Source organism: Egretta garzetta, unplaced genomic scaffold (genome assembly GCF_000687185.1).
Source record: "Egretta garzetta isolate BGI_Z169 unplaced genomic scaffold, ASM68718v1 scaffold244, whole genome shotgun sequence".
Classification (NCBI taxonomy): Eukaryota; Metazoa; Chordata; class Aves; order Pelecaniformes; family Ardeidae; genus Egretta; species Egretta garzetta.
Genome location: NW_009259532.1, coordinates 920861 through 947175, shown reverse-complemented (window position 1 = coordinate 947175; position 26315 = coordinate 920861). Strand labels below are relative to the sequence as shown.

Genomic DNA, 26315 nt, shown 5'->3' with positions numbered 1-26315 from the left:
TAAGAAAGGAGGAAAGAGGTGGAGAGAGGGGGGGATCACATCATGTTCTGGCTGTGCTGAGACACTGCATGGTTCTGCACCATAACAGCTCATCCTTACTTTTTCTTAGCAATATGTTGCTGTCCTTCCAACATCACTGCCTCAAGTAGCTCATAAACTGCTCATTCACCTGCCTTGGTCCAAAGGGCTTGGGTTAATCCGGCTGGTTTGACTTCAGTGTCCGAGGGAGCATTTCCATGTGAAGGGCAGACTGAGGGGAACCTTGGAGATACTGCAACAAACAGCTGGGGTCAACAGCTGTCTTGGGCCAGCACAGCTGCCACTGGGGGAAGACTGGGTTTACAGCCACGTTTAAAAATATATTAAAGATCTGGGGTCAGTGCAACACATGGAAAAGGGCTGTTCTGGTCTCATGGGGCATACAAGTTCGGAAGCGAGGAATGCATAAAGACCGAGAGCAGTCAAACTAATAATAATTAATGAATACTTGCATTTTGTGGCATTTACTATAAGCCAGAGCAGGAGTCATCTTTTTGTCCCAAATGCTGTTTAACAGAGCCATGGCGAATCAGACAGATTTTTATGTATGGGCTTGGAGAAGTCTTGTTCTCTAAATGTGAAACTGTGTTATTAATAAACAAGAATACGCTAATTCAAAGGACACAACCCAGCAGGACTGTTCTCTCATCTCCCTGTTTCAGCTGAAAATATAGGTCTGATTATCTTTTTCATCTCTCTGCTCTAACAGCAGCAATAAAAGTTCTCAATCCCCAAGTTAAAACAAAGATGTTTTCTTTCTGCTTTTCCTTTTGTTCTCTTGCAATAAATTCTGTAGCTGTCTTTGTTGCCTATCAATAGGTTAAACATATCTAACTTGTATGTTTAAATGCTAAAGACAGAGAAGTCCCCAAGGATACGTCAATCGTTGGCTCTTGTACAAAGAAAATACTGTATTTTGCTCAGAAGAGCTTTCTGTGGCAATTTAAACACAGTGAGACAGACACAATATCCTGGAGAGAGGAAAACCTGCCTTATTACATTCCTGACCCAAGAGAAAGGATCTGCCCTTAGGACATAAAGAGAATCAGTGGGGGGAAAAAAAAAGAGAAAACTTATCTAATCCTAAAAATAAAGACAGCGGTTCATAATACAGCATGACCTTCTTTTAATCTCTGATATAGCAGTTATACAGTATGGATATGATATAATACCAACAGGGCAAACACAGCTTGCTTGTCAGGCTGGGAACCGACTCCCTCAGCCTGTATCCATGTTTTCAGGTTTTGGACAGCTTTTTGGTAGGCTTTGGGATATTCTGTGGATGGAATTGAACTTATGGGATATTGCAGGGATTCTTTCCCAATAAGATCACATCTTGTTCTTGTTTCATTTAATATACATATATTCACGTAAACAGTACAGTTAAGTCTGTTAGCAGCAAAATGCAGCTCCATCAAGGACAATGTTTTACAGCTCTCCCTTGATTTCCTGTGTAAGAGCATGCAACTATAAAGCAACGGGCAGAAATTGCATCTTTATTTCCTAAACCTGAAAATTTAATAAATGAGATTCTGCCAGAACATCAACATAAATGTTGTGGACACTTTTACAGTGGTAGGGAAGACTCTTTGATGACTCTCAGCTTTGCTTCTTCTCTGATGTTCTCTTCCACAACTCTGTCTAAAATCAAGTGCCATCTCTTTCTTGAAGGTTGCATACTTGTATTACTAGCTGGGAGGTTAATAGGCGAAGCTGGTATGTTACAGAAATTCCAGCTTTCTTTACTCTTTTTTTTCCAAATGTATGGAAATAATTTTTCAGTGCGTGCTGCTGCGATAACTGGGCTTTGTCAGTTCCTCTAGCACTGATGCTCTGTATTGCTTTTGTCGTAGTTCAAGCAAGGTATCACAGCTTCCATATTTTGTGATGTTACCAAAAACCCAAAAGCTCCACCTCTTTCTTCAACCACCTGAATCTGTGACCTGCCCAAGGATGGGGCTAATTGCCTTTGTGTGAGGGAGCTGCAGCAGAGAAGTGAAGGAACTGAAAGCGGAAACCACAAGCCAGATGCTCAAGTCAACTCTTCTCAAATGGGGATGCTTGAATTGTCTCTCTGCCCACCGAGGGTATGCCCTGCTCTCCTGAAAACTGCTGAAGCAGGGAAAGATGCAACAGTGTGACCACGAGGATGACTAAGTTCTTGGGGCACTGGGATTAAGGAGCCCACAGGGAAGAAGTGTCCCCTCCCCCCCACTCCTGGAAGAATACAAGGGGCCAACTGCAAACTGACCTGGCATTTCTCCCAATTTCTCCCAAGTACTTTCTCCCATCCTGCCTGCTCCTTCCCTGCTCAGGCTGCCCTCCTGGTTGCCTCTCCCACAGCGCACTCTTGTGCACAGCTCCTCCAGTTTGTATACATGCTCCACATGGCTGCCTGGGCACTGGTAAACTCTCCTCCAACTTCTGCTCACTCCAGCATCTTTCTTGGTGCAAAGTGTGGGTGTTCGGGCACACAGTTTGAGAGCTGCACTGACCATGTAACTGCTACGCTAAGAGGGAGACAGCCTTTTGCTGGAGAGTAATCCCTTTTGGAAAAGGCAACCTGATAGGTAGAGCCTCCCCATTACAACGTTTGCCTTCACCAAGACTTCAGCAATGCACAGAAATCACTTCAAGAAAAATAATTTTACATATCCATGTTTTGGGTCACTTTTACTTTGTGTTTTTTATGCTCTTCATATTTAGGTCCCCAAATTACACCCACATTTTATCTGTCTCCTGTGTAAAGGTCACATGAGAAAAACGTAGGGTAATTTGGTGCCTGCAGAGTAAACCAAGAGACCCAAGACAGACTAGCAAGGAGAAAAGCAGAGGGAGAAAGAAGCCAGGAAAAGTGTGCACCGGTGACGGAGGATTCCAACTTGGCTCAAAAGGCCTGGGCTGGAAGAAGGGACTGCACAAAGTCCTCTTGCTGAAGGGTTTAAGACCCCCTGCTGACTAAGTGATGAAACTGTGATGTTGGCCTTTACGATGCAATAGCAACTGAAGGTGGTCTTCTCCCAAATCCTATACCCTAGCCCTGCACTGATGATCTTCAGCCTATCCTGCCTGCTCTCCTTCCCTTCTTCTGTCACACACGCACACAAGCTCTTCCCACAAGCTTTCTGAGAGCTGGCTACAGGCAGGAGTGCTACAGCCCGAGATGCGGGAAAGATTCCTGCCTTCAGGCAACAGCTCTATGGCATGACTGCAAGGAGGTGTAATGCCCGTTCCTGCCATAAGCTCACAAGAGAGGAGATCCTCATTGCAAAGAGCTCCACATTCCCCACAGATGGGTTACACATTCCTCTCTCAACCTAGTCAAAACAGCAGTGCACAAACAAGGGCAGAGTTTTTCCTACAGTTGGATGGGGAAGAGGGTAAAGACTGGCGTGAAACCAAACATCTGCCCTTCCCTAGGTCTGAGGTTACCAGTGAACGTTGCCTAGAAAATGCACTGTCTGATACCTTCTAGGAGTGACTAAATATGGAAAGAGAGAAAACCACCTGAGGCTCAACTTCAAAATTTTCTGCTTCATGATCTTTGCATTTAGGGATAAAAATTGATTTCACGTGCAACTGCTACAGAATTCGCAGGAAAACCAAGTTAAAACCCATTTAAACTCCCTCATAGGCAGTACCCAATGCAAGCAATGGCCGATTTCCTTCTTTACAAATCTGAACTCACATACGGCTGGGTACAATCTTTAACAAAAACATACGTGAAAAACAGGCCTTACCTTAAAAAAAAACCCAACAAAACCTAAGCAGCCCGGGACTTAGCACTGCTACAGATGTCAGTGTAACACACTTAAAAGTGTATATTCTATTCCCGGATTTTTCTCACTGGCAAAAAAAGACCACAGAGGACTGCAGCCAGCACACTTGAGAAGGAAGTCATCATAAAGAGGCATTACAATACTGTATTTAATCTTATTTGCAAATAGTATGAAGAATGAAAATACCATCCTGATTTTGTAAGACGCACACCAGCACACACGAGGCAGAAGAAATAAATACTTTGGATGTTTTCCCACATTGCTGTAGACGACAAAAATCTATAGGCCTCCTTCCTGCCACCATAACTCATCTGACTTCAATGGAAATCAGACCTGCTGTATATATTAAACCTGAAATTAACTGTTCTCCCCCCATATTGTTGGGCTTTGATACATTCCAGCCATTGCTCCTGGCTGAGATGAGCAGATCTTGATCCTGCAAGCTGATCTGCTCGCATGGGCTCTTACGGCAGCCCAGAGCCCATTAAATTCGATTGGGTCCAAATGCACCAAGCTTGCTGCAGGAGCGGGGCTTTAGCAGCTCTTATAGTTAGTTATTGAGCCATGGGTTCAAACCACGCTCAAAGTAATAATATTTTCCTTTAAAATAGAACATGCTCACAAGAAAATAAAATGGGAAGCAGTTTCTAATCTTTACATTCCACAACACAGACCAGACGGGTGGAGCCAAGAAATAAATGCTCAACAGTAAAGATGCCTTCAGCAGAAAAAAATGGAAGTAAAAGAAGTACTCAGCAAAATATCCCAACAACTATGGTGCACCAAATGGATATATAAAACCAGAGCTGTTTTATAAAAATTGTATGGTTTCAATGACAAAAATCTGTTAAAACTTACACTGCCTGTCAGTGCACGGGTTTGGAAGTAGACTGCAAACAGGTTAGTACCAACAGTCTCTTCGAGTTAAAATGAAACCATATATTACAGCAGCTTTATATCATTTTATATTAGCGGAGACAAACCGCTTAATCCCATGAGCCAATTTATAAATCTATGAAAGGCTATAGCAAGGTAGAACAAGGAAAAGCTAAAAAGTACTCTTTTAATAAGATTTTGAAGTCTTCCAAACTCCCAGACTGGTACAATGGGTCATCTATCTATGCAGAAGGATTAGCAAAGTACTTGATCCCTTAGAAAAATGTTAAACCATTGCCTTTTTTTACTGAAAATCCTATGCTCCTAATGGGGCAAAATAGCAAGGTAAATGTCAGACAATTAAATGGGATCTGCTCTTCGGAGTGTGTTAAACATATGGACAGTAACACTAAACATGTAGACAGGACTTGCTGAACAATATGCACTTGGTTTAGTTCAACCTTGGACCAGATTTTGTAAAACCATGCACTTTCTTCTGCTTTTAGTACTTTTTAAATGATTACAGCACAGCTAACACTGATCCACTTAAAATTCAAGAAAAGGTATTCCTCAGCAGGATCTTCCTGTGTAAATCGATCAGTAAGTCTCTTTAATTTTTTTAAAGCAAGTCCTATGCTTACCACATGGACACATCCAAATTGCCCAGTAATACCAATACCATTGCCAAAAATACCAATGCTTTGTCTGCCGAAAGAGACTTTTGAATAGCAGGATTTTTTTTTTTATTTTTTTTTTCAATAAATGAACTTAGTGTCTCCTCATACATAAGCTACGAAAGCTGCAGTTCAGATTAGGAGATAATGCCTGATCCACTTTTTGCAATGAAAAGCACAAAACCCCCAAAGAAAGTCAGGAATGTAGTGACTTAAAACCACACAATGCTTTTCACAGAAACTACAAAGAAAAATGATGGCAGTGATAAGCATTACTGAAATCTTTACTAGACGATGTATGTTTTAATATTTGTTTCATCGCAGAGAAGATCCTGGTAGAATTAATACAACATTGGTGGGTGACAGAAGAAGCGGTGTGTTAAAGTCACGACATCATGACTGAACTGGAGAAGATATTCCTTCCTAACATCTCTAAGAAACATTTCTAACAAGCTTCAGCACGTGCAACAGTTTATTGCACCTCTGAGACCTCCCTCGGCTTTTTTCCACTGGACACGCGTTTAGAATTTATCTTTCACATCTGCACTAGGTTTGGTCATCTCAACCACATCCTAGCAAAGTCAGGCTTAGCAAAGGTCTGTCACACATTAGAACCTAGCCACCCTTGATGCTCCAGGCAGCGGCAGCAGAGATACCTTCTTTCATCTCTCTCTTGCCACAGGATAACATTTTCTGTTCTCTCGTATATACCACAGACAGTCTTGTGTTGTAGCTAGACTACAGACGTACGTTCAAGCTGTTGGAATGAAAACTGTACCGGATCTCTTAGCAGAACATGGGGGGATCACCTAACACACTTACAAAAGAGCCAAGGCCAAATTTTTTTTCTATCCTGCATTCCATGTGCTGACTTTAATTGACTTTCAGTGAACTCACAGGTACTTCTGGTAACTAAAAATCAGTCCTCAATGGTCTGGTTTAACTCAAGAGATTCATCTCTTCTCATATGTACCATTGTGGCACCATCTGAATGGGACAGACTTGTGCTGGCAGTCAGCCCCAGAAGTCTGCAGGAGTAAACCAAAGGGCAGTCCTGTATCTCTGTAGCTCTCCCTCATCCAAAAACTGTCAGGAGTTGGAGCCTGGCACCTACAGAATGCGATACAAAACCCACTTCTTTGGGCTTTTTTACTAACCGTAAGTGTCGGAATGCCCTTGGCAATTAAATTTCCTGGCTGGTAATCCCTTGGCTCTGATCCACGCAGAGGAAGCGGCTGCACTGGAGGGAGGTGCGCAAGGCACATGCTCCGGCTTTGCAAAATGAAGTAGTCTCTTGATTTAAATGACAGGAGCCAAGCCTGAAAACTTCGTATTTGCCCTGCATAATCAAGTAAGCTCAGCTCGCTGTTGAACACCCTTTAAGCCAAATGTAATGTGGCAAACGGTCAAATACTGGAGGTAGGGTTTTCTTGATTATCTGTGATAATACTGGAAATGGTTTAGGCGTAAGAAAGATATGCAAAAGCTACCCCAACGGTAGTGAGATACAGAAATATACATCGCATGATAATCAGCACTGATAACAGTTTAAAGGAAAGCCTTAATCTTACTAACTTTAAGTAAAATTACACTGACAAAAAAATTACTGTGTATTAAGTGTATATATTCTCAGCGCTCATACAGAGGTACAAAACACTTTTAGTACTCCTGCCCAGAGCTGGTAACTAGCAAAACAACCTGCAATGCATAGTCCAGAGGTACAGGAAAGCCTCTCTCTAGCAGCCAGGCCAGGTGGGCTTGATCAGTTTTGACATATACATTGTTTAAGTCTTCTGAGACAAAGGGACAGAGAAGCAGTGCGGGCATAATTCCTATAAGTGTCCAAACTCTGGAAAACATTTTGACTAAGTTTCCTTTAGTTTTAGACAAAGGCTCTCACAGGAAGAAGAAAGTTAGTACTGTGCTCACATGTGCTGTGAAGAGAACAGTGAGATGCTATCTTTTTAATTAACTCAGCCCAAAGTGATGCAGTCTTAACTGAAGCACTCCAATCCTGGATTCCTCAAATTAGGAAGCATCAGAGCTAAATAAATACAGGAAACCCACTTGTCCTTCGCACTCCAGAATGCTAAAAATACCCCACAAAAACATACTGGATGTCCCTGGATGTGTCCCTTTCCCACATCATCCCGACATAGAGGGCTGTTGTGGTTTAACCCCAGCTGGCAATGAGGCACCACACAGCCGCTCGCTTACTCTTCCCCCGGTGGGATGGGGGAGAGAACTGGGAGGGTAACAGTGAGAAAACTCGTGGGTTGAGATAAAGACAGTTTAACAGGTAAAGCAAAAGCCACGTGCGCAAGCAGAGCAAAGCAGGACCCCATTCGCCACTTCCCACGGGCAGGCAGGTGCTCAGCCATCCCCAGGAAAGCAGGGCTCCATCGTGCGTAACGGTGACTTGGGAAGACAAACGCCATCACTCCAAACATTCCCACCTTCCTTCTTCTTCCTCCAGCTTTATACACTGAGCGTGATGTCATATGGACAGTTGGGGTCAGCTGTCCCAGCTATGCCCCCTCTCAACTTCTTGTGCACCTCCAGCCTCCTTGTTGGTGGGGTGGGGTGAGAGGCAGAGAAGGCCTTAGCTCTGTGCAAGCACTGCTCAGCAATAACGAAAACATCTCTGTGTTATCAATGCTGTTTCCAGCACAAATCCAGAACATAGCCCCATACCAGCTGCTATGAAGAAAACAAACTCTACCCCAGCCAAAACCAGCACAAGGGCCTAACTAGGGGCGTACCTTAAGCAACGAGCATAAATGAAGCCAGAGCCAAGTGAATAACAGAAAGAAAAAAGGACAGTAGCACTCTTAGGTACGAATACTTGTGGAGCAAGCTCTTGCCCTCACTGAAAACACTCTGAAAAAGGTCCCTGAATTCAAGGGTGTTGCCCTCATCTGGCAGAAATCACTGCTGGGGTAAGGTGCTAACTAGAAGCAAAGCAATGTTGTGCTCCTCTCTGCAAATTTAGTGAGTTCCTACCTGCTGCTGTGCTGCTGCTGTTCTTTCTTTTAGTGCTTTCTTGACACATGTAGGAGAGGATAAAAGCCTAATGGGTGCGAGTGTCAGCACAATATAAATTACTGCAAGGAAAAACTTGATGCATGGCTTGGGATCTGAAAGAGGAATGTCCACCATTGTTTGTGATTATGGATCACATCACAATCTAATAGCAATTTTTATTTAATCAATAATTTCCATGCTGAACAGACAGCCCTGTTACAGAGAATCGACAAGCAGGTACTGATAGCGACAAGGCTTGTTATTAATCTTTACCCTGCCAAGATATCAACCAAACTACTGTAAAAAAGCACCACCAAGATGGATTTAGAAGTAGGCCTTTCTTTTTCGTTTTTCCCTCTTTCTTTCTTTTCTGTCTCTCTTTCTTTTTCTTTATCCTTCTCTCTCTTTTTCTCTTTCTTTCTCCCTTTCTTCCTTTGCCTTTCTTTTCTTTTTAGCTACACAGCCCCATTACCCTTTTCCCTTTCCAGGTATGTAATGTTTCATACACCTTATATTCTAAGTTTATTTGAAAAACCTGGGGCTTGAATTACACAAAAAGGCAATTCATATTAAGCAATTTCACAAATCAGTGGGACCTAGTCCAGTGCTCAGTGTTAGCCATTATAGGCTAATAAATCATACTTTCTCTTTGAGATGTCAATCGCCAAAGTGCTTTGTAAGAATGTTGGCATCTGTAATTCAGCGAAGCCTTTTCATCTTGAAATAAGATGCTCCAGACTGATAACAAGAATAATCCTCTCTTGATCAAAAAAAAAATCTGCATTTTACCAATTAAAGCTGCTGCCAGAAGCCAAACGGAGCAGCACTGAGACTCCACTGTAGTTTATCTCTGCTAAACACAAGGAGGGATACAGTTAGAGCTTTGTTTCATTTTCAGCTTGACTACTTTATCTCACAGAGAACTGCAGCATCTCAGCCCTGCAATACACGTAAGAATGGTATATGCAGACCTCATACCTACAGTGCAAGCCACCAGAGGACCCACTCCTGACAAAACCACCACCCATTCATTTTATAGATTAGGCACTCGACACTTTGAAGAAAAGTCACGCTCACACAAAAGTTTAAGCACTGGAAAACGCTAAATTTGTTTCACCACGATAAAAGGCTCATCTGCCTTTTTTTTTTTTCCTTTCTATTAAGAGGTTACACAAACAAAAGAGACTGCAGAAATGAATCCATGCAGCTCAGCCCTCTTAAAACCAAATGCAGAAGCTGTGCTCGCGCCTGTATTTAGCTTGCCTGTCCCTGCTTCCATTCGTGCATGTGGATCTGCCACTTCTGTCTGAGAAAAAGCACTTCCACATGAGCTAGCTGGGCCAGCACTCACAGATTTCTGTTCTTCCAGGCACTGGATTTCCATGGGCAAAGCTTTTGGGTAGAATATGGGCGGCTAAGAGGGATAACATGGCATTTGTGACAAAGATACAAGATGGGCTGCACGACGGATAAAACCCTATTCATCGGGAGGGGACAAAAGCATTGCAGAGACACACCACAGCGAACTCCAGAAGGTCGAGGTAGGTCTTCCACTGGTTCACAGTAGCAACACAGGCTACATAATAGCAAACCACTTAGTCAGCAGTAGCAAGGCAGGAAAAAGCTGCACAGAAACTGTAGCTCTGTCCAGGCAAATCGGCTTTGTCCTGGCCTGCTGGTCACGACTGAAAGCTACCTGGAGTCAAGGCACAAGCCCAACCTTCCTTGCAGCTCAGAGGCAGCAAAAAAAGCAGGCAGGGACTTCTCCTTTCTGTCTTTTCTCCATGATTTGCCTACAAGAGTCAGGAGCCGAAGAGCCAACTCACTCTGCAGCTTTACTCTTGCCTACACATTTGTCATGCAGTCAGCATGGGCTCCCCTGGGACTTGGCTGGCAGCTTCTTCTCCTACACTTCTCCCCAAAACTGGAAGTCACCTATGAAACATTGCTAACCTGGAAGAGTTCGCTAGCTGAACTCTCAATTAAAATAAACACGTCAAATAAGTACGTACCTCCACAAAACCACCTAAATAGCACTTTGTGATTAAAAGCACGGACGGAGGCCAAACCGTGCTCCCTGCCAAGCCCAGCCCTTTCCACCCGAGTGCCCACTTGTTACGATTTCAACCTAAATGGCTGGAGTAACTTCTCCGGGGTGTAGGCACAGCACTGCTCATCCCTACCCACAACAGTGAAAAAGAAGTGCTATTTAAAAGACACTGTCACAGTTTAGCAACCTCTTTCAGGGACACCAGTTCAAAGACATTGACTTTGGCAACTCATAGGAACAGCAGCCGGAGCAGCAGCAGACTAACAACAAGTTTTCCTAATGCTGTGAAAGAAATGCTAATTACAGAGGAATTAAAAATAAAAAAAAATGATTACATTTCTCTCGCTAAATCCCCTCTTAATACTTCACAGATTAGGGTGGATTTATTTTTTTGTAAACCTTTCTCTATAAAAAAAAAGAAATCCCCGCTTTATTTCCCCCTCCCACCTCCCCCTCCTCCTCTGTGATTCATCAAAAGCCAGACCCTGGGTAGGGGAACTGCCGATGCGCTTGTGTAGTGGAGCGCTTAAGAGGACCTGAGCCTGAGCACAGCTGGCCTTTGGGTCAAGCCCAGAGTGAATAAGATCTCTTCACAAGGCAGCAGCGCTGACTTTTAACACTGCTGGAAGGCAGAGGGCATCACGGTGGCTGGCGCGGAGCGAGGATGTGCTGGGAAGGCAAACGGGGGCTGTGCCAGACCCCCGAGGGCTACTGAGGCTACAGAACAGCAGTGAGGTCCGTCTGTGGTTACTTAACCTTAAAACCTGACAGCACTTACACGGTTACCTTTGATGGGGGGTTAAAGACATGCTTCACTTAAACAAGTCTATGTTAGGTACCCACATGGAAACAAAGAGAAAACCAACATGCACGTAGGGGCACAGATCTGCTTACTAGCTCTCCTATGCCATGTTATGAATTGCTGGCCTATAAGCAATGCTACCATTCTGGCACAGCTTAAAACTATGGGCTCAGCAGCCTATAATCCAGCACAATAAGGTGGTGCCGTAATTATAACTCAACCTTTAAGCAGGCAGTGAGGAGGAGACTTCAAAATCTAAAAACTTCTGGACAGATGTTTCTCACGATTATTTGCTATAATCTCTCCTCCCTTTCCCTCCTCCCCCTTGTTCCATCACAGCTACAAAGACCAAATATACTGAGGGGATGCACAAGCTGGAAAAAAAACTTTCTGTGGCATTTGGTTGCTTCTAAAACAACTCCCTGCCTTCTCCACATTGTCCCAAGCCCTGGGCTTGTCTCACATTCTTTTGTCCTCAGTGTTGCTTCTCCAAATATGGATTAGGGTCCAGACACCACCAAGTGAAAAATAAAATAAGATGAAATAGAATAAAACCACCGACAAAACCCCCTTTTGCTGCTGTACGTAAAACATTCTCCTTTTGTCAGGAAAAAAATGATTACTATAATGGATTTCATGTTCTTATCTATTCCTTACTCTTTTCAATTTAAAGGAAACATTTCTGAACCTTTCAGGGCAGTGGCTGTCACTGCCACGCACAATGAGTCTGTGAACAGGCTGAAGCTTCTCTCTGTTACTGTGCTAGAGCCAAATGAAACTGTAATGAAAATGCACTGAAAACTGCCTCTGTGAAGAAGAATTAAAAATTAAATAAATCCCTGCACGTATTTGGAGATGCATGCAAACTGGGATGTGTAATTACATCCCTTTGGGATTGCGAAGGGACCTGCTTCGCTGAGCTGGGACTTCACCCGCGTCACAACCAGTTGCAAGAACACCTCCAGTGCCCAGAGAAAAGAAATCACTAATGCACCGTGGATATTCTGCCTTTTGGGGCAGCTGTGTGTCATCGCCTCCTTTCAGGCGTAGATGCCTACCCACGCAGCTGTGAGTAGCACCCTGTCGGCTTTGGCAGCTTGGGGCGGTTTGCTCATGGGACAGTTTCTCCTCCTGCAAGCGGTGGGCAATCAGCGACTCTCGTAGTGACTTACAGCTCTACCACCGTGGCTACTACTCAGGGGAACTGCTCTAATCTGGTTTATTCTCCTGTTGCAGTTGGATAATTTTTTAGAGAAGAGGTGAAGCTCTCTCCAGCCTTTACCTACCGCTCTCCTATGGGAGAGGAGCTGAGGAAGAAGCCACAGGCCAAGGGCAGCATGGTGGCAGAGGGAATGCGACTTTCAGAAGTCTCTTGACGTTGAGTGTCCTTATTTCTGGGCATCCGAAGTGACCACTCCAAAAAGGTCTAGTCCTTCAGAGAGCGGTGTGCTCCTCACCTCCCAGTTGGACACATTCTTACGTGTTTTGAGGTGCACAGCACTGACTAAGGCACCCCATATCACTACAAATGCTGCAAAACCTGCGCCAAGGAAGGCTGTAGACACAGCCCAGGTTTTATGCAGGTCTCCATGGATCGTGGGCCAACTTCTGTCAGACAGGGCTGAACCCACCCTTTTCTGTAGGAGCTGAGAGCAAAAACCTTAAGAAACTCAACTCAGGGAACTTCGTGCAATGGTTCTTCTGGGTAGCCTCAGTGCACTGCAATTACCTTGGGAACACGTGGGTACCTGAGAAACACACAAAACTTTCCTCTGGTGCGATAAGGGAGCTTGGTGGAGCGGTACAGCAGCTGCCCTGGGGATTGCTGGGGGAGCACTCTGGTCACCAGAGCTTTGCAAATAGGCAGGAAGACCCGGGCAAATGAAAACCTGAACATAAGCCATTGCTGTCAGTTTAGGGCTTTTTGATCTCATCTAATCAAATGTAGTAACAATGAGAGAATTTTATTGCCGTACAATTAGGGAGAAAACACTAACAAAAACTAGCTCTACAGTTCTTCAAGCATGTTTTTGAATAAAAAATAATTATCATCAAGGCTACACAGCAAGGGGGATGAGAAATAGGCAGCACTGCGTTTTTCTGATTGCCATTGTATTAATATTTAACAATAACTTCAGTCATTTCCTTGAAGGATAATTTTCTTAAACAAACTTTTATCTTTAGTGTCTAACCCTTCTGCAATATTTTATTCTTAAACTGATTTCTGGGGGAAAAAAAAAAGACAAACTGCAACAAAAAGCAGATTTATAAAAATATACAATATCTTATTAGCTTCTGGGCGCTCAAGTGCATTTATCACATATTTAAAACAAACTTGAGCTCAGCTAAGCCTAATTATAATATCTCGCTGGGCAGAGAAATTAATTAAACAGCTGAATGATAAAGACCCCAGCAGCAAACTGAGGCTTTAAAATAAATAAGATCCTTTTTTTTTTTTTTTAAGAAGAAGAAGGGAAAGAAAGGAACCTATAATACACATGTTCAAAAAGTAATGTAAGCAATCTTTTCAGGAGTGCAACGCACTGTAAATAAGACTACCTGGCAGGCAAGCACAGTGGCAGCTCTAATGTGGCTCTCCAACTTTGTGATTTGCTAATGTGCAACACACGCACCCCTTTTGCCCCAACTTCAAATAATCCTGGGATCCCAGCAGTGCAGCTCAGCGACTGAACCAGAACAAGGGCAGAACTTGTCAGGATTTAAGAGCTTTCAGCAAAACCCTTCAATTGCAGCCAGTACCCTATTCCATAGAAGGATATCAATTATAGATAGTGACTTGCTTTAGCAGGGCAGTCGGTACTGTCAGACGCTAGATAGACAACCATGAAGAATCATGAATCTTTCTATTAACTGTAAGAGAGGGAGGGGGGGGGAAAGGATGGATAGGTGCTATAAATAAGGCAGAGCGTCTGAATGGTTTAACACCTTGCCTTTTGGTGTATGTATCATGAAAATTTAACCACGCTGAATTCTAAGTGGCACATATTGCTTGGAAATAAGAGCTCCCACACCAAAATCATTGCGGTGTCAAACCCTTCTGGGTGGGTCAATAACAATTCTTTTATGTAGCTTTTCAGTTATTTATTCATAGCAGCCCAGGTTCTGCTCATAAATTCAGTCAGAAAACATTGTCTCCTGGGCCCTAAGCACACTTTCACTAGCACCCACATTTTACACTAATAACAGCCAGACTTTGCTACAGAAAGTAATGCAGAAAAAATGCCATCAAATGCTGACTATTGTGTTCAAGATTGCAATTGCTGCTCCAAAGCTATACCACATATTCAGACACAGATTATATTTGTATTTACCATTTCATATGTGCTGTATCACACACCACATCGTAACGCAGGTATTGCTAGAATCTGATTCACCTACAGTTGATTTCAAAGTAAATCGGGTCTCATCGTTCCCCAAAAGATAATAAAGCTATCCTCATGTGGCAGAAAGGCCAGAATATACACAAATTCGTATTTGTCCCTTTCAAAACTCATGCACGTGTGCTTGTGTATACAGCCTATACACGATGGGGCTAATGACATCTACAATGTGAATTGTGCGCAATGTGTATTGTGGAAAAGCTCTCCTGAGCTCTGCTCAACTGCAAACTGAAACACGAGAGGTTTCAGTTGAATATGAGGAAGAACTTCTTCACTCTGAGGGTGGCAGAGCATTGGAACAGGCTGCCCAGGGAGGTTGTGGAGTCTCCTTCTCTGGAGATATTCAAAGCCCGCCTGGATGAAGTCCTGTGTAGCATGCTCTAGGTGAGCCTGCTTTAGCAGGGGGGTTGGACTAGATGATCTCCTGAGGTCCCTTCCAACCCTTACGATTCTGTGATTCTGTGATTCTGTGAATTGTGCGCAATGTGTATTGTGGAAAAGCTCTCCTGAGCTCTGCTCAACCTGGCGCGACTGGAATTCACGCTGAGCTACCTAACCCTTTAGGAAACAAAACAAACAGCTAGAAACATACTTCCATCTTTTCCCTAAACACTGCAGTTCCTCTAAAATTCCAGTGCTTTGGAATGCAAGGCTCAGATAACAGTCTGTTCTGTGCCACTGCACGTTTTGGGTCTGATACCTTACTATTATGTATGGCTACAAACAGTAGCTTTGTTCCCTGGAAAAAAACCCCACATTCATTAAAAGGCACTGCTAGCCTGTGTAGATCCTGAATATTTGCCTTATCAGGATGTACAAGAATGCTTTTTAGGTCTTTTTCCCCAAAATTCTGCATTTTACAAATTTCCTCGTCCCAGCTGAACCTCCAAAGCCCAGGGAACCAGTTTAGAGAGTTATATAGGTGAAAGAATACTCTAAATACTTCCAAGTCAAATATACACATACATTTTCTTTTCTACTGTATATATGCTACATACCACGTACTCAATGAAGTGGGTGACAGAGAAGGTGTTTCTTGCAATCCTTTGTGAAGGCCTACATAGCTCACTTAGGTTTCACTGCACAGTTTGCTTGATTACCCATAGTATGGGCAAGTAGGTGTGTGTACACAATACGATGCAGTACCACACACGTCGTGCTGTATCACACCCACCCAACTTCCGAACACGTGACTGTAGGTCTCTGCTCGTGCTAATCACCCTTTCTGAGTCTCAGGGAACATGGGGAAGCCTGCAGATGTTATCTGGATGAGTCCTGCCAGCGCAACTTAAGCCTTTCTTGCCTTTATCTGTGCCAGTTGCCCCTGCCTTGACGATTACTGCCCCACAGTAGAGTCAACAAAACAGGATGGTTATCTATACTTTTGATGTCCCAGACAGCAGTCCGGCATCTGACTTCAGACCCCCCTTTAAACTCAGCTGGAGCAACTGAGGCTCTGCTGAGTCTGCCAGCGGGTTGGGAATCACCCGCAGAGCAGCAGCGCGTGCGGCCAGGGGAGGCAATGTGGCAGAGCTCTGCTGCAAGATTTGAAGATTAATATCCATTACCCTGCAAAGCCCTGGCCTGGCTGGGAAGCATAGCATGATCCTAGCTGCATGCCTACAGGTATACGAGCTAGCTCAGGTACCTCCAGACAGCATCAACACCCAGATCGATGCGGCTCCAGAGTTGCAGGGTGAAGACCTCATGCCCATATCAAGGCCATTCCTTCTCTTGTATTTAGGCAGTGTCTAGCACCATGGGACTCTGGGCTTGACAAGGCCTCCAGCTGCTACTGCAGTGTAAATATTAGTGAGTAAAGGATGTACTCACACCACTGAGACACATATTCTCTGCCTAGTTCAGGTGCATGCTTGTACACGCCAAGTCAGGAACTCATCCAGTGCAAAGACACTGAAGTAAGAGCAAATTATGGCAATTTGTATCTACTCGGACTTAACCATGAGTATTTGGGTAGGAGGTACACATGAGCCACATCAGTGGGGAGATTTTCAAGGGCTGAGCTGCTACTCAGGGACTTACCACTTTCTGAGGGAGTCAGTCACCTAAAATAAAACCAGAACTGCCCTCCCGCGAAGCCCTACTGAGACCTGGACTTCATTTCCCTACGTGCTGCAGGGGTACATCAGAGGGCTGGGGCAATCAAGTGCAGACAAAATGTAGGAGAGACAGACCAGGGTTAAGGGCCAGACTTGAAAACAGAGTTAGATGTCTAAAGCCCTTTGCAATTCTGGACAGAAATAACTCACTCAGGTCCCCACAGCAGGGCTCTGTCGGAGCAGCAAAAGAAATCACAAACCAGGGCCCCATCACTGAGTCACGCTGACTCTTACGGCATGATTCGTGCTACTTGAATGTGATGGGTGCAATGATGATGATGATTTTATTGTCTTCAGGATATCAAGTCAGAACTTGCACCTCGTAATCTTAAATGCCATCATAACATATCTGAATCCTGAGCCCTGTCAAAAAGAGCTCCATGTATCATAGAAACATTTTTTATCTGCCTTCTTTATGTCTAAAGAAACTCATTTCAGATGTTGCCATCGTGCAGAAACATATGAAACACACTTTTTTTCAGAGGAGTCTTGCTATTGACCCTTATAGTAGTCAGATTCACTACAAAAATCACACCAGAAACAACAAATGGATTTTAAAAAAAAAACCAAACCGAACTATTATACTGTCAATTTAATTCACCTGAAACTACAAAACATTAGCTATTAGCTAACAAGCACTGTAGAATTCAATTAAATTGTATGTCTGAAATGTCAAAAAAACCTCTTCCTTTTTTTTCATTACCAAGGGCACCTTTATTCTGAATTTCTCTTTTATTTCATATATTTTGGTGTAAATTATTTATCATCATCACTGGGATCATTTCTGAATATTGAGAAAGGTTTGCCAGGCATCATAAAGCTTCAGCCTTACAATTACTAGCAGATATAAAGACTGTGCCTGCACAGAGCCTCAGATGATGTCAATCGGTCTGTTTGCACGGAATCAACTGCAAGACCCACACTTGATCTTTTAAATGTGTCCAGGCTTTTGCAGCAGCCATTCGTATGGCATTTCTTCCCCAAAAGATATTATGACACTGAAAGAGTCTCTCCTCACATTTCATCTTGGCCTATTAAAATGTTAGGGTATTTTTTTGTGCAAAATACGTCCAAAGGATTCTTTAAAAATGTCACAGTTTTGCCATTATTTTAGTTTATGATCATCTTTCGTTTGTTATTATTGTTATTGTTACTGTTTCTACTACTACTTAGTAAGAAACTGAAAATGCATCTTGATGAATAACTGCAACACCAAGAGGCTCTCAGGCTCCAGGAAGTAAAAGCTGGCATTGCTTTACTACAGTCAGCTTTGCAGCACCAGTTTACCATTTTGCGTAGTGTTTAGAAATATATGGCAGGGGTTTTTTATGTATTTTGGCTGGAAAAGTGCATTTTTCAATAAGCTATTTCAGTAGCATTGGTCACATCATGCAATAGATTTTGCATGACCTCCAGGAAAGTATTAAACAGTTTTCTAAAATAAGTAGGATTCTGACACACTGATCATTTGCTGAAGATGTTCCTCTCTAATCTGTACTAGCAATTCCTTTTTTTGCAGAGTATTTAGATATGTTCTATGATGCTGGTAATTAAAGAGAGGTGCTGCTAGCTAAGCAGGTTGGAAATGGGGGGGGGGATTTTGCTTGCCAGGTTACATTCTAGATTTTGACAGTTCATTTTCTCGCTTACAATACCACACATTTTGGAGAAGTGGTAGAGTGGAAGAAAAAACAAGGCAGATATGACTAACATTGGGTAGCATAAACAAGACCATACAGTTTGCTTTTGCTAAAAAGACTGAAATAACTCAGTTTCCACATATTTAGCCAAATAATCCACTTCAGTTTACACACAACAGTAAATTGATACCAAAAACCCCCTTAGGGAAGGGGAAGAATTCCCCTTGCCCATTTCTACTATTACAGTCCCTTTTGGGAGATAAAAAAAAATCAAACTTGGCTAAAGGTTAATAATAATTCATGTCCAGCTTACTATTACTCAATAACTATCAAAGTCTCTAACTCAAAATAGCGTTTGCTGGCTTACAGGATCAGAGCCATTACAATCTCTATTGAAGACTTTATTGAATTTTACACTAAGCTTTAGCTGACTGAACAGGTCAAGCACTGTGGCTCTGAGTTTTCTTTATTCTCAGAAACTCATAAACCCCTCTCCAGTTTGCAGCGCTGTTAGCTAAGAAACTTGACTCAGCACAGGGTCAGAGAACCCGACCCCCATGAAAAAGGTCACGCAGTTTTAAAACCCAGTTCCTGAATACCATTAACTTACATGCACTAGCTGTTCCTGCGTGTCAAACTCCCGGGAACAGCCTTCCCAGTGGCAGTTTGTCTCGTAGACCACTTCAGGCTCCTGTTTGCTTTCATCTTTGTCCCCTTCCTCTTTTACCAGGGTCATTCCTTCTGGCTGTTCCTGAAGAGAGGAAAAAAACAGGGGTGAGGAAAGGAGAGAGGAAATTCTGAAACTGAGAAGGAAGAAAAGTGAATTATTTCAGCACTGAAAGAAAGATGGGGGTGGGTGCGTAGATTACTTTACTCTCTGTTCACTCTGTTACTTGGTTGTACAAAATACAGAAGCCCAAACCAGGCCTGGTGAGCCAGAAGCCATTTGCAGACTATCTGTGTAAAATAAAATTTTCCTCCCCAAAAGTATGCACTGCAGAGAATTTCTAAAATAAAAATAATCCCTTTATATTTCAATTCAAAGCTAATCATAAAGGCTTGAGTTCCCTTTCCCCATATTGAAGCACCTCTTCATTTGCACACTTACCCCTATTATTCAGTGGCATCACTAGTGAAAAAGGGCACAATTCAATATCGTTGAAGTAACTGGAATTTGACTTTAGTACTATGGTTAGACACAAAATGGATCACCTGTAATCCAAGGTGTGTTTTCAGTGTTAACCCAGTGGCAATTTTGCCCACAAAAACCCTTCTGAAGAAATTTTGGTAATTGGGGAATTCTCAGACTACTTGCCAGCCTGTTCTTGCCTGTACTGTGCGCATGAAAGGGGTGAGCAGGAGAAGAGAGTACTTAATTTTGCATTTTGACTTTCCACCTTCAGTCCCTCAAGGTGCCTCATTCTGCCCAGCTCATTATGTGCTCGGGGTAAGGGTCAGATGTTAGCATAAACATTTGGTTCAGATTATGCACTCATGCTCTTTCCATTTCAAACCTGCTGAAGGATTTAGACGGACCTCTGCTTTGTTTTCATGGATTCACTCAAGATCGAGGCTCTGATTCTCATGTCCCCCAAGACACTGTAAATCAGGAGTTATCCTCCTAAAACCAGTGGCATTAACTGGTGTAGACAGTATAGCAAATGAGACTGGAGCCTGACACTGAGGCCCCAGTGCAGTACAGTGCTAAGACTGGTAAAAGTCAACGTGGTGTAAATATTCTTGCTGAAGAGAAAACACGTCCTCAAAAAAGACCTGAACGTCTCTTGTTTGCTTTTGCACGGTGAACAGAGGGTTGAGCACGCCCTGACTGATCAGAGGCGCCTCTCCGTCAGCTCCCTTCCTCTCTGCCCTCCTCCTGCAACACAGCCCTGCAACTCAGCAGCCCTTCACTGCCCACGTTTAACCCTTTCTACCATGAGCTGAGGCCCCCCATGTGTGATGAAGGGCTGTAGGAGGGCAGAAAGCCTGAAAACACATGCTACAGGTGAGGTCCATTTTCCCTCTGGAAGTGAGATGGAAGGAGGTATCTAAAAGACATGTAGACATGGTGCTTAGGGACATGGTTTAGTGGTGGGATGGCAGTGCTAGGTTAATGGTTGGACTTGATGATCTTAAAGGTGTTTTCCAACTTAAACAATTCTATGATCTTATCAAAGGCTTATGACTGTATCCTGACCGCCATACCTGCATGCTTCCCGCTCCCGGGCTGGGGAGGTCCTCATCAGGCTTTATCTTGGAGCGCTTGTTGTGCATGGGATCTCCAGTGCTGCTCACTGCAGATTCGCTTGTGGGTTTATTCTGCTGCAGGCAGGGTTGTTTGTTTGTTTTTTTTTTTTTTCCCCAAAAAAGACAAAATTAGACTGTGATAAATATGTAGCTCCAAACAGAAATATGCAGCATCTGCTCAGCAACTTTATTTGGAGAAGCTACACTGTTAATTATATTGGATATGCAATTACATTGTGCTTCAATTACATAGCATTAACTTGTGGAAGAGCTGCATCATTCAACCTTGTAATGGAGCAGGGAGGGAACAGGAAGGAGGGCTTTTGATGTAATTCCTTGCTACAAACCGATGCTGGTTTTGTCAGGCAAGGGAGGGGTAGGAAGAACTCATTTTTCCACATAATGATGACTTCAGAAAGGCAATTTTGAAAAACGAAATCACTGCGCACTAGTTTGAATCAACATGAGAAAAAGATGTATTCTTTCACACTTGGAGGAAAGGTTTTGCACTTAACATCTGCACACAAGACCTCAGCTCTATTCCTGTGTTTCCCATTACAATGGTGGACAGGAAGAAAAACTGAGCATTAGTGTGAAACCCTCAGCCAAAACATCATAGATGAAGTCCTGGATTCTCCCGTCAAGAGCAAAACTACTGCTGACATAAACAGAATCTTGTTTTTCTCTTGCTTGCGAGACTGAACACCGTTATCTACACCTGCAAATGGATCTTGTAGGAATCCAGAGATCTTTTAGAGATATCTGAACTTGCATGGACCCCACAAAAAAAAATCAATATGCTTCCTACAGCAGTTACATTCTGCTTCTACATTTGTAAAAGCTAGTCGGGAGACACACGGCTCCCAGACTGATAAATAACCTATCCCAGGTCATCTGGAAACAAACAGCACTAGTTAATAACAGGCAAAACACGAACCATGATAAACTCCACATTATGGGCCAGATTCACTGCTGCACATCGCCAGCTTTTGAGAATACAACTTGGTTTATCAAAATGATTAATTCAAACTTACTAAGTCCAATTTTGCACAAATCAGAGAAAAAACCTTCAGATCTCTGTACTATCTTTGAGTTCCTCTGTCGTTCACAGATTGAGTTACTCACGTTGGTTTACTCACACCTGTGTCAGGATGGCAGAATCTGAGCTCGCACATCTTATAGTCAGCCTGAGTTGGAGGTGAAGCTGCTAATCTTTGAAATGTTAGTGTTTTGACAGGGTTTCCCCCCTTTTCTCACTCCCTACCTGTATTATGTTCCTGTATAAGATCCAGGAGAGACAGGTTGGCATGAGAAGCTGCTGCAGCACACCAAAATACTTATGAGGACTAAAAAACATGCCACCAATCAGGAGCCATGCATATACCCCTGTGATTTACAATAAAGGGACTGCAAATGCTATAGCTGCAAGAAAACTGTTATCGAAGGGTCTCAGTGACAGTGGTGATTAATTGTCATAAAGACAATGTAATTTGTTTCATCTTTTCATAAATTAATGGGGTGCAAAGGGGTTTTTTTTGTTGTCTCTCACCTGTGTGGACTCAGAAGGTCCAGAGCTGACCTGGACAGGGTTCAGGACACTAGGGATGCCAGGGATAGGTCTCTGGGTAGGAAAAGTTGGAGCAGGATGGATGAGTGGAGGGCTGTGTCCAAAGGCTGAACCTAGAGTTTGCTGACGACTTATAATTTGCTGATGCATTTGCTGGAGGGATACCGGTGTAGGAGGGTATGTGAAACTCAGAGCAGGGCTGAATTTGGGAGAAAAAGGAGGGAAGAGGAAGGAAAATATGAGGGTCATCACAGTACGGAACCATACAGAATAAACATTTTAAATATATTTTATATATTTACATTAATTGTGGTCAAGTCCCTCCCCCTCATGTCTCTCTTCATGCCTCAAAGGATGATAAATCCGGCTTTTAAATCCAGAGTTAGACTGGATTTACTAGTGAGTGCAAAAATGATACTATAACAAAACATAATGTTTTTTTCTAACATTTACCAGGAAATCACAGAAAGCCGACCGAAATAAAATTCAGAAAAACTGAAATAAAAGGCAAGCAGCTCAATAACAACTATTTATTGCAATAACAAACTTTATATAAAGAAAAAGAATGGGTGCCTACATGCTTTATAGTACTTTTATTGATAATGCAGTTCCCCTATGTTCGCGTGTATGAAGCAGTTCCTTTAATCTTGGCTCATGCTACGCTCTTTCATATGTCTCTAGATCTTATTACAAGAGGAGAGAAAATCAATTGGTTAAATGTGTTCTGAACACCATGCTTGTCATATCACTCATTTGTTTGCAAAGATGGAAAGCTCAGTTCATCCAGAATGTCACCTAAAGAATTGCCATCAGTGCCGTTTGGTTACAGAAACTGATGGATTAACCTTTCCCCTCTGAAATTGGTGATCAATGAGTTTCAATGTAGAAATATTCCAATGGGAAAGCACTTCTCCTTCTTCCAGTTAAACAGCATTAAATGTCTATTAAAGCCCATTATGCATGTTAATACCTGTCAACACTTCATTACTTCACTGTATTTCCCAGGCTACAGTGGCTTCGGAGGAAATTACACTGCCATCTAAGGACCTATTTTGTGGGTAGTGCCAAAGCATTCTTCGTGTCACACTCGAGAAATAAATGGTGTGGAACTAAATCTTCACACACAGGAATATGAGATTCTCCTGTAAACATTTGCCAATAACTTACAATCATGGGGAAAAAAAAAAAAGAACAGAAAGTGTATTCATTGATTTTTTTTTCCTTAAAAAAACCCAGAACAACCATAATTCAGAAGAGCCATACAAATTTAAAACATTAGGTCTTAAAAGAGAGGGGTGCAGACAGAGTACCTTTTAAGAATCAAGGCTTCTTCTAATGTCAAAAGGGTGGATTTAATCCAAATTTACAGTCTGGAGTCTTAATTGCTGTTGCTGTTAAGTGCATTAACTGAAAATACTGTGATACAAAAAGAGCTAAAATCATTTCCGCCATTTTAAGTAATAATTCTACAGAAATTCTGTGTTCATTAATCTGACTATACATTTTGTCTGTTTGACTACAATCCATAAAGAGACAGTTTCAATGTGATTACATTACTATTATTCCTGGTGAGAACTCTGCATTACAATAGTTTGCCCATTTAGGACAGAATATCATTAAGAATACCCTGGGAGAATTTTACTGGTCTTTGAGGAACTCTCTTTTCATTTTGCATTGTATTCTTTTTAATAAAGGGAGGCAGAAACGTAGTGAAAACAGTAATTGTTCACAGCAAGAGTTAGGGAGAAATCCGTAATAATATTCAGTTATTGCAGCTCTATAGTCCCTGCTAGTGTTCCTGTAAGCAACCATGAATGATTACAGCACGACTTAGCTAAGGTAGCCACTATGGATGATTGATAGGACATTAATCAAAAGATGCATATCAGGCTCAGAATTTGTTCACAAGCTTTCTTCTAATAGCTGATTTCATGTTCACTGAGCTCTGTGCCAGTTTGTTCAATTTATTCTTCAGTGTACAAGCTATTCATCAAAGAACACAATGATTTAACACCCCTTTTCCTTTTTAGTGAACAAACATTACTAAGTGTAACTACCCTGGTCTGTTCATTAAAAAACATACGATTACAATGTCATACATAAGGCTAAAACAATGCCTTCTTACTATACCCCGGCATTTTTTGCTTCTCTATATACACCGTGAGTTCATCTCATATACTTCAAACACTAGACAGCACTATCCGGAAGATGCTATTGAATTCACCAAGATCAACAAATGCAACGTACAAACAACTTGGATGAAGTATTTTATTCCTCTGTGAGTGGTTAATGCCTAGGACATCTTCACCCATCAGCTGAAATCAGTTTAAAATTAAAAAATAAGTGGACTGATTTCATTGGGAGATCCAAGTACCTGGCACCCTTGGAAATACAGGGTGGTTGGTTTTTTCTTCCTTTCTAGGTGCTTATGCATGCACAACAATACTGAGCTTTGCGAGTCCAGGTTCAAAACTTTAGCAATGTTCTTCAGATCCTACATGGTAAAAAGACAAACTTATGATTCAGTCACAAGACATGACTGACTCAAGACCTCAGCTCAGAGATGTAGATCCTGCCCATCACTGCTCTGTGACGACAGTTACATGAGCACCTGCATCTAAGCATTAATTTTTTAACCTATCCAAAGCAAGCACACAGGAGATCCCTCCCAAACAGTGCAGGAGGGGCAGGAGGGAACTGCTGTGATCTGAATATATTTTTATCTCTGTAGAAGGCTGTTAAGGTGCCAGCGGCTAGAGACTCGGGAAGCTGGATGCTGGAGAGGAACTGCTGGCCCCAAGCAGGAAACAGACTGTAGAAGCCCCAAGATGCGTATGTACAACTTGCACTTAATGCAGCTCACTTAAATTTACTGGAGTTTGGCAATATTCTCTACTCAGTTCCTCCGAAGATGGGAAAAGACTGCTGTGTCAATAGGGTATTTTTTGTCAAGCATCCCTCCTTCACATTCTTTACCCCATGTGGAGCAACACAAAAAGTGATGATGCCTCCCAATGGCAAAATACCTTTCTAAGGGACAAAAGCAGCTCTGCTTTAACAAATACAGAAGCCAGTTTCACTGGCCTGACGGGACGCGCCTTACACCAGTACAGTGGAAGTGCTTAAATGTTAAGTAAGAATATTTGCTCTTCCCCTTCCTATATAAATAAAAATGGCTTCCATGAAAAGGGCAGATTTTACCTGTTAGAGATGTCCTCTATCTACATCTGCTTTAACACCATACGAGCCTCCAGAAGGAGAATGCTAGGCCAGGCATTGCCAACTTTTGTCCAGCTTGCAAGCAAGCAAACTTGGAGGGTACAGCAGAGGAGACAGACATCTTAGCTAGAGGCTCTTACTGGAAAACAATGACACCAGCAGCAGATGCACAGCTGGACAGATGTGCTAAGGAAAGGAGGAGTCCTTATTTCTTTAGCATCTTTCTTGTTGCCCCGTGCTGAGCAGCAAGGGTTGAGTCTGAGGTACGAGGATTTTCCTATGGAGCCTGGCAATCTTCATTCCCTCTACCTCCAAACTTCAAACACCTCAGACTGAAATGAAAAGGAGGTCATGAGGGAGCAGAGGAATAGCCAGCACGGCTAAGGGGAGTACTCAGAAATGGTGACAACGGTTCAGCCACCAGGGTGATTTCTTAAATAGCTCACATAGCTGCCTTCAAATAAAGCTCTCCAGCTGTTTCTGGAGAGCTCTTCGTAAGGCAAGATGACCTGGCTTGGTTTAACGTCACCCTCATGCAAGATGCTGTCACAGGGCAGCCTGGACGATTTTTCTGATCTGAAAAGATCAGAAGGATCTGAAGAGAACAGAAGGTGGCGGGTCTTTCTCTGCCTTTCAGAAACCATTCAGGCTGCTCGACAATAAAGTTGATGTTGCAGGCCAAAAAAGAAGAAAAAGAAATCAAAGCTTGCCACGTTGCTGGCACAGAGCACTCTGTTGGGAAGGGGAGACATGGATTCCTGCCCTCCTTCCTGAAGTTTTTAACATGCTTTGTTCAATAACTCTTTAGTACAGGGATGTGTGAAGAATCCCCGTAGCCCAGAGTCCCCTCAGACCCCAAGGGGTCCCGCTGCCTTCA

The 26315-nt window shown here is 42.8% G+C and overlaps 1 protein-coding gene across 1 annotated transcript in view; it reads right to left on the bottom strand.

The window, feature by feature from the left end:
- Positions 1–19015: 19015 nt before the first annotated feature.
- LOC104125212 (transcriptional activator GLI3) overlaps positions 19016–26315 on the bottom strand; it is a gene marked incomplete at its 3' end in the record, with an annotated part of 161306 nt that continues 154006 nt past the window's right edge. Inside the window, exons 7-9 of the mRNA XM_009637629.2 lie at positions 22202–22418; positions 20611–20727; positions 19016–19156 (exon numbers count right to left, since the gene is read on the bottom strand). Of these exons, the coding sequence (XP_009635924.1) occupies positions 19016–19156; positions 20611–20727; positions 22202–22418 (475 nt within the window). The remainder of the gene's footprint in view (positions 19157–20610; positions 20728–22201; positions 22419–26315) is intronic.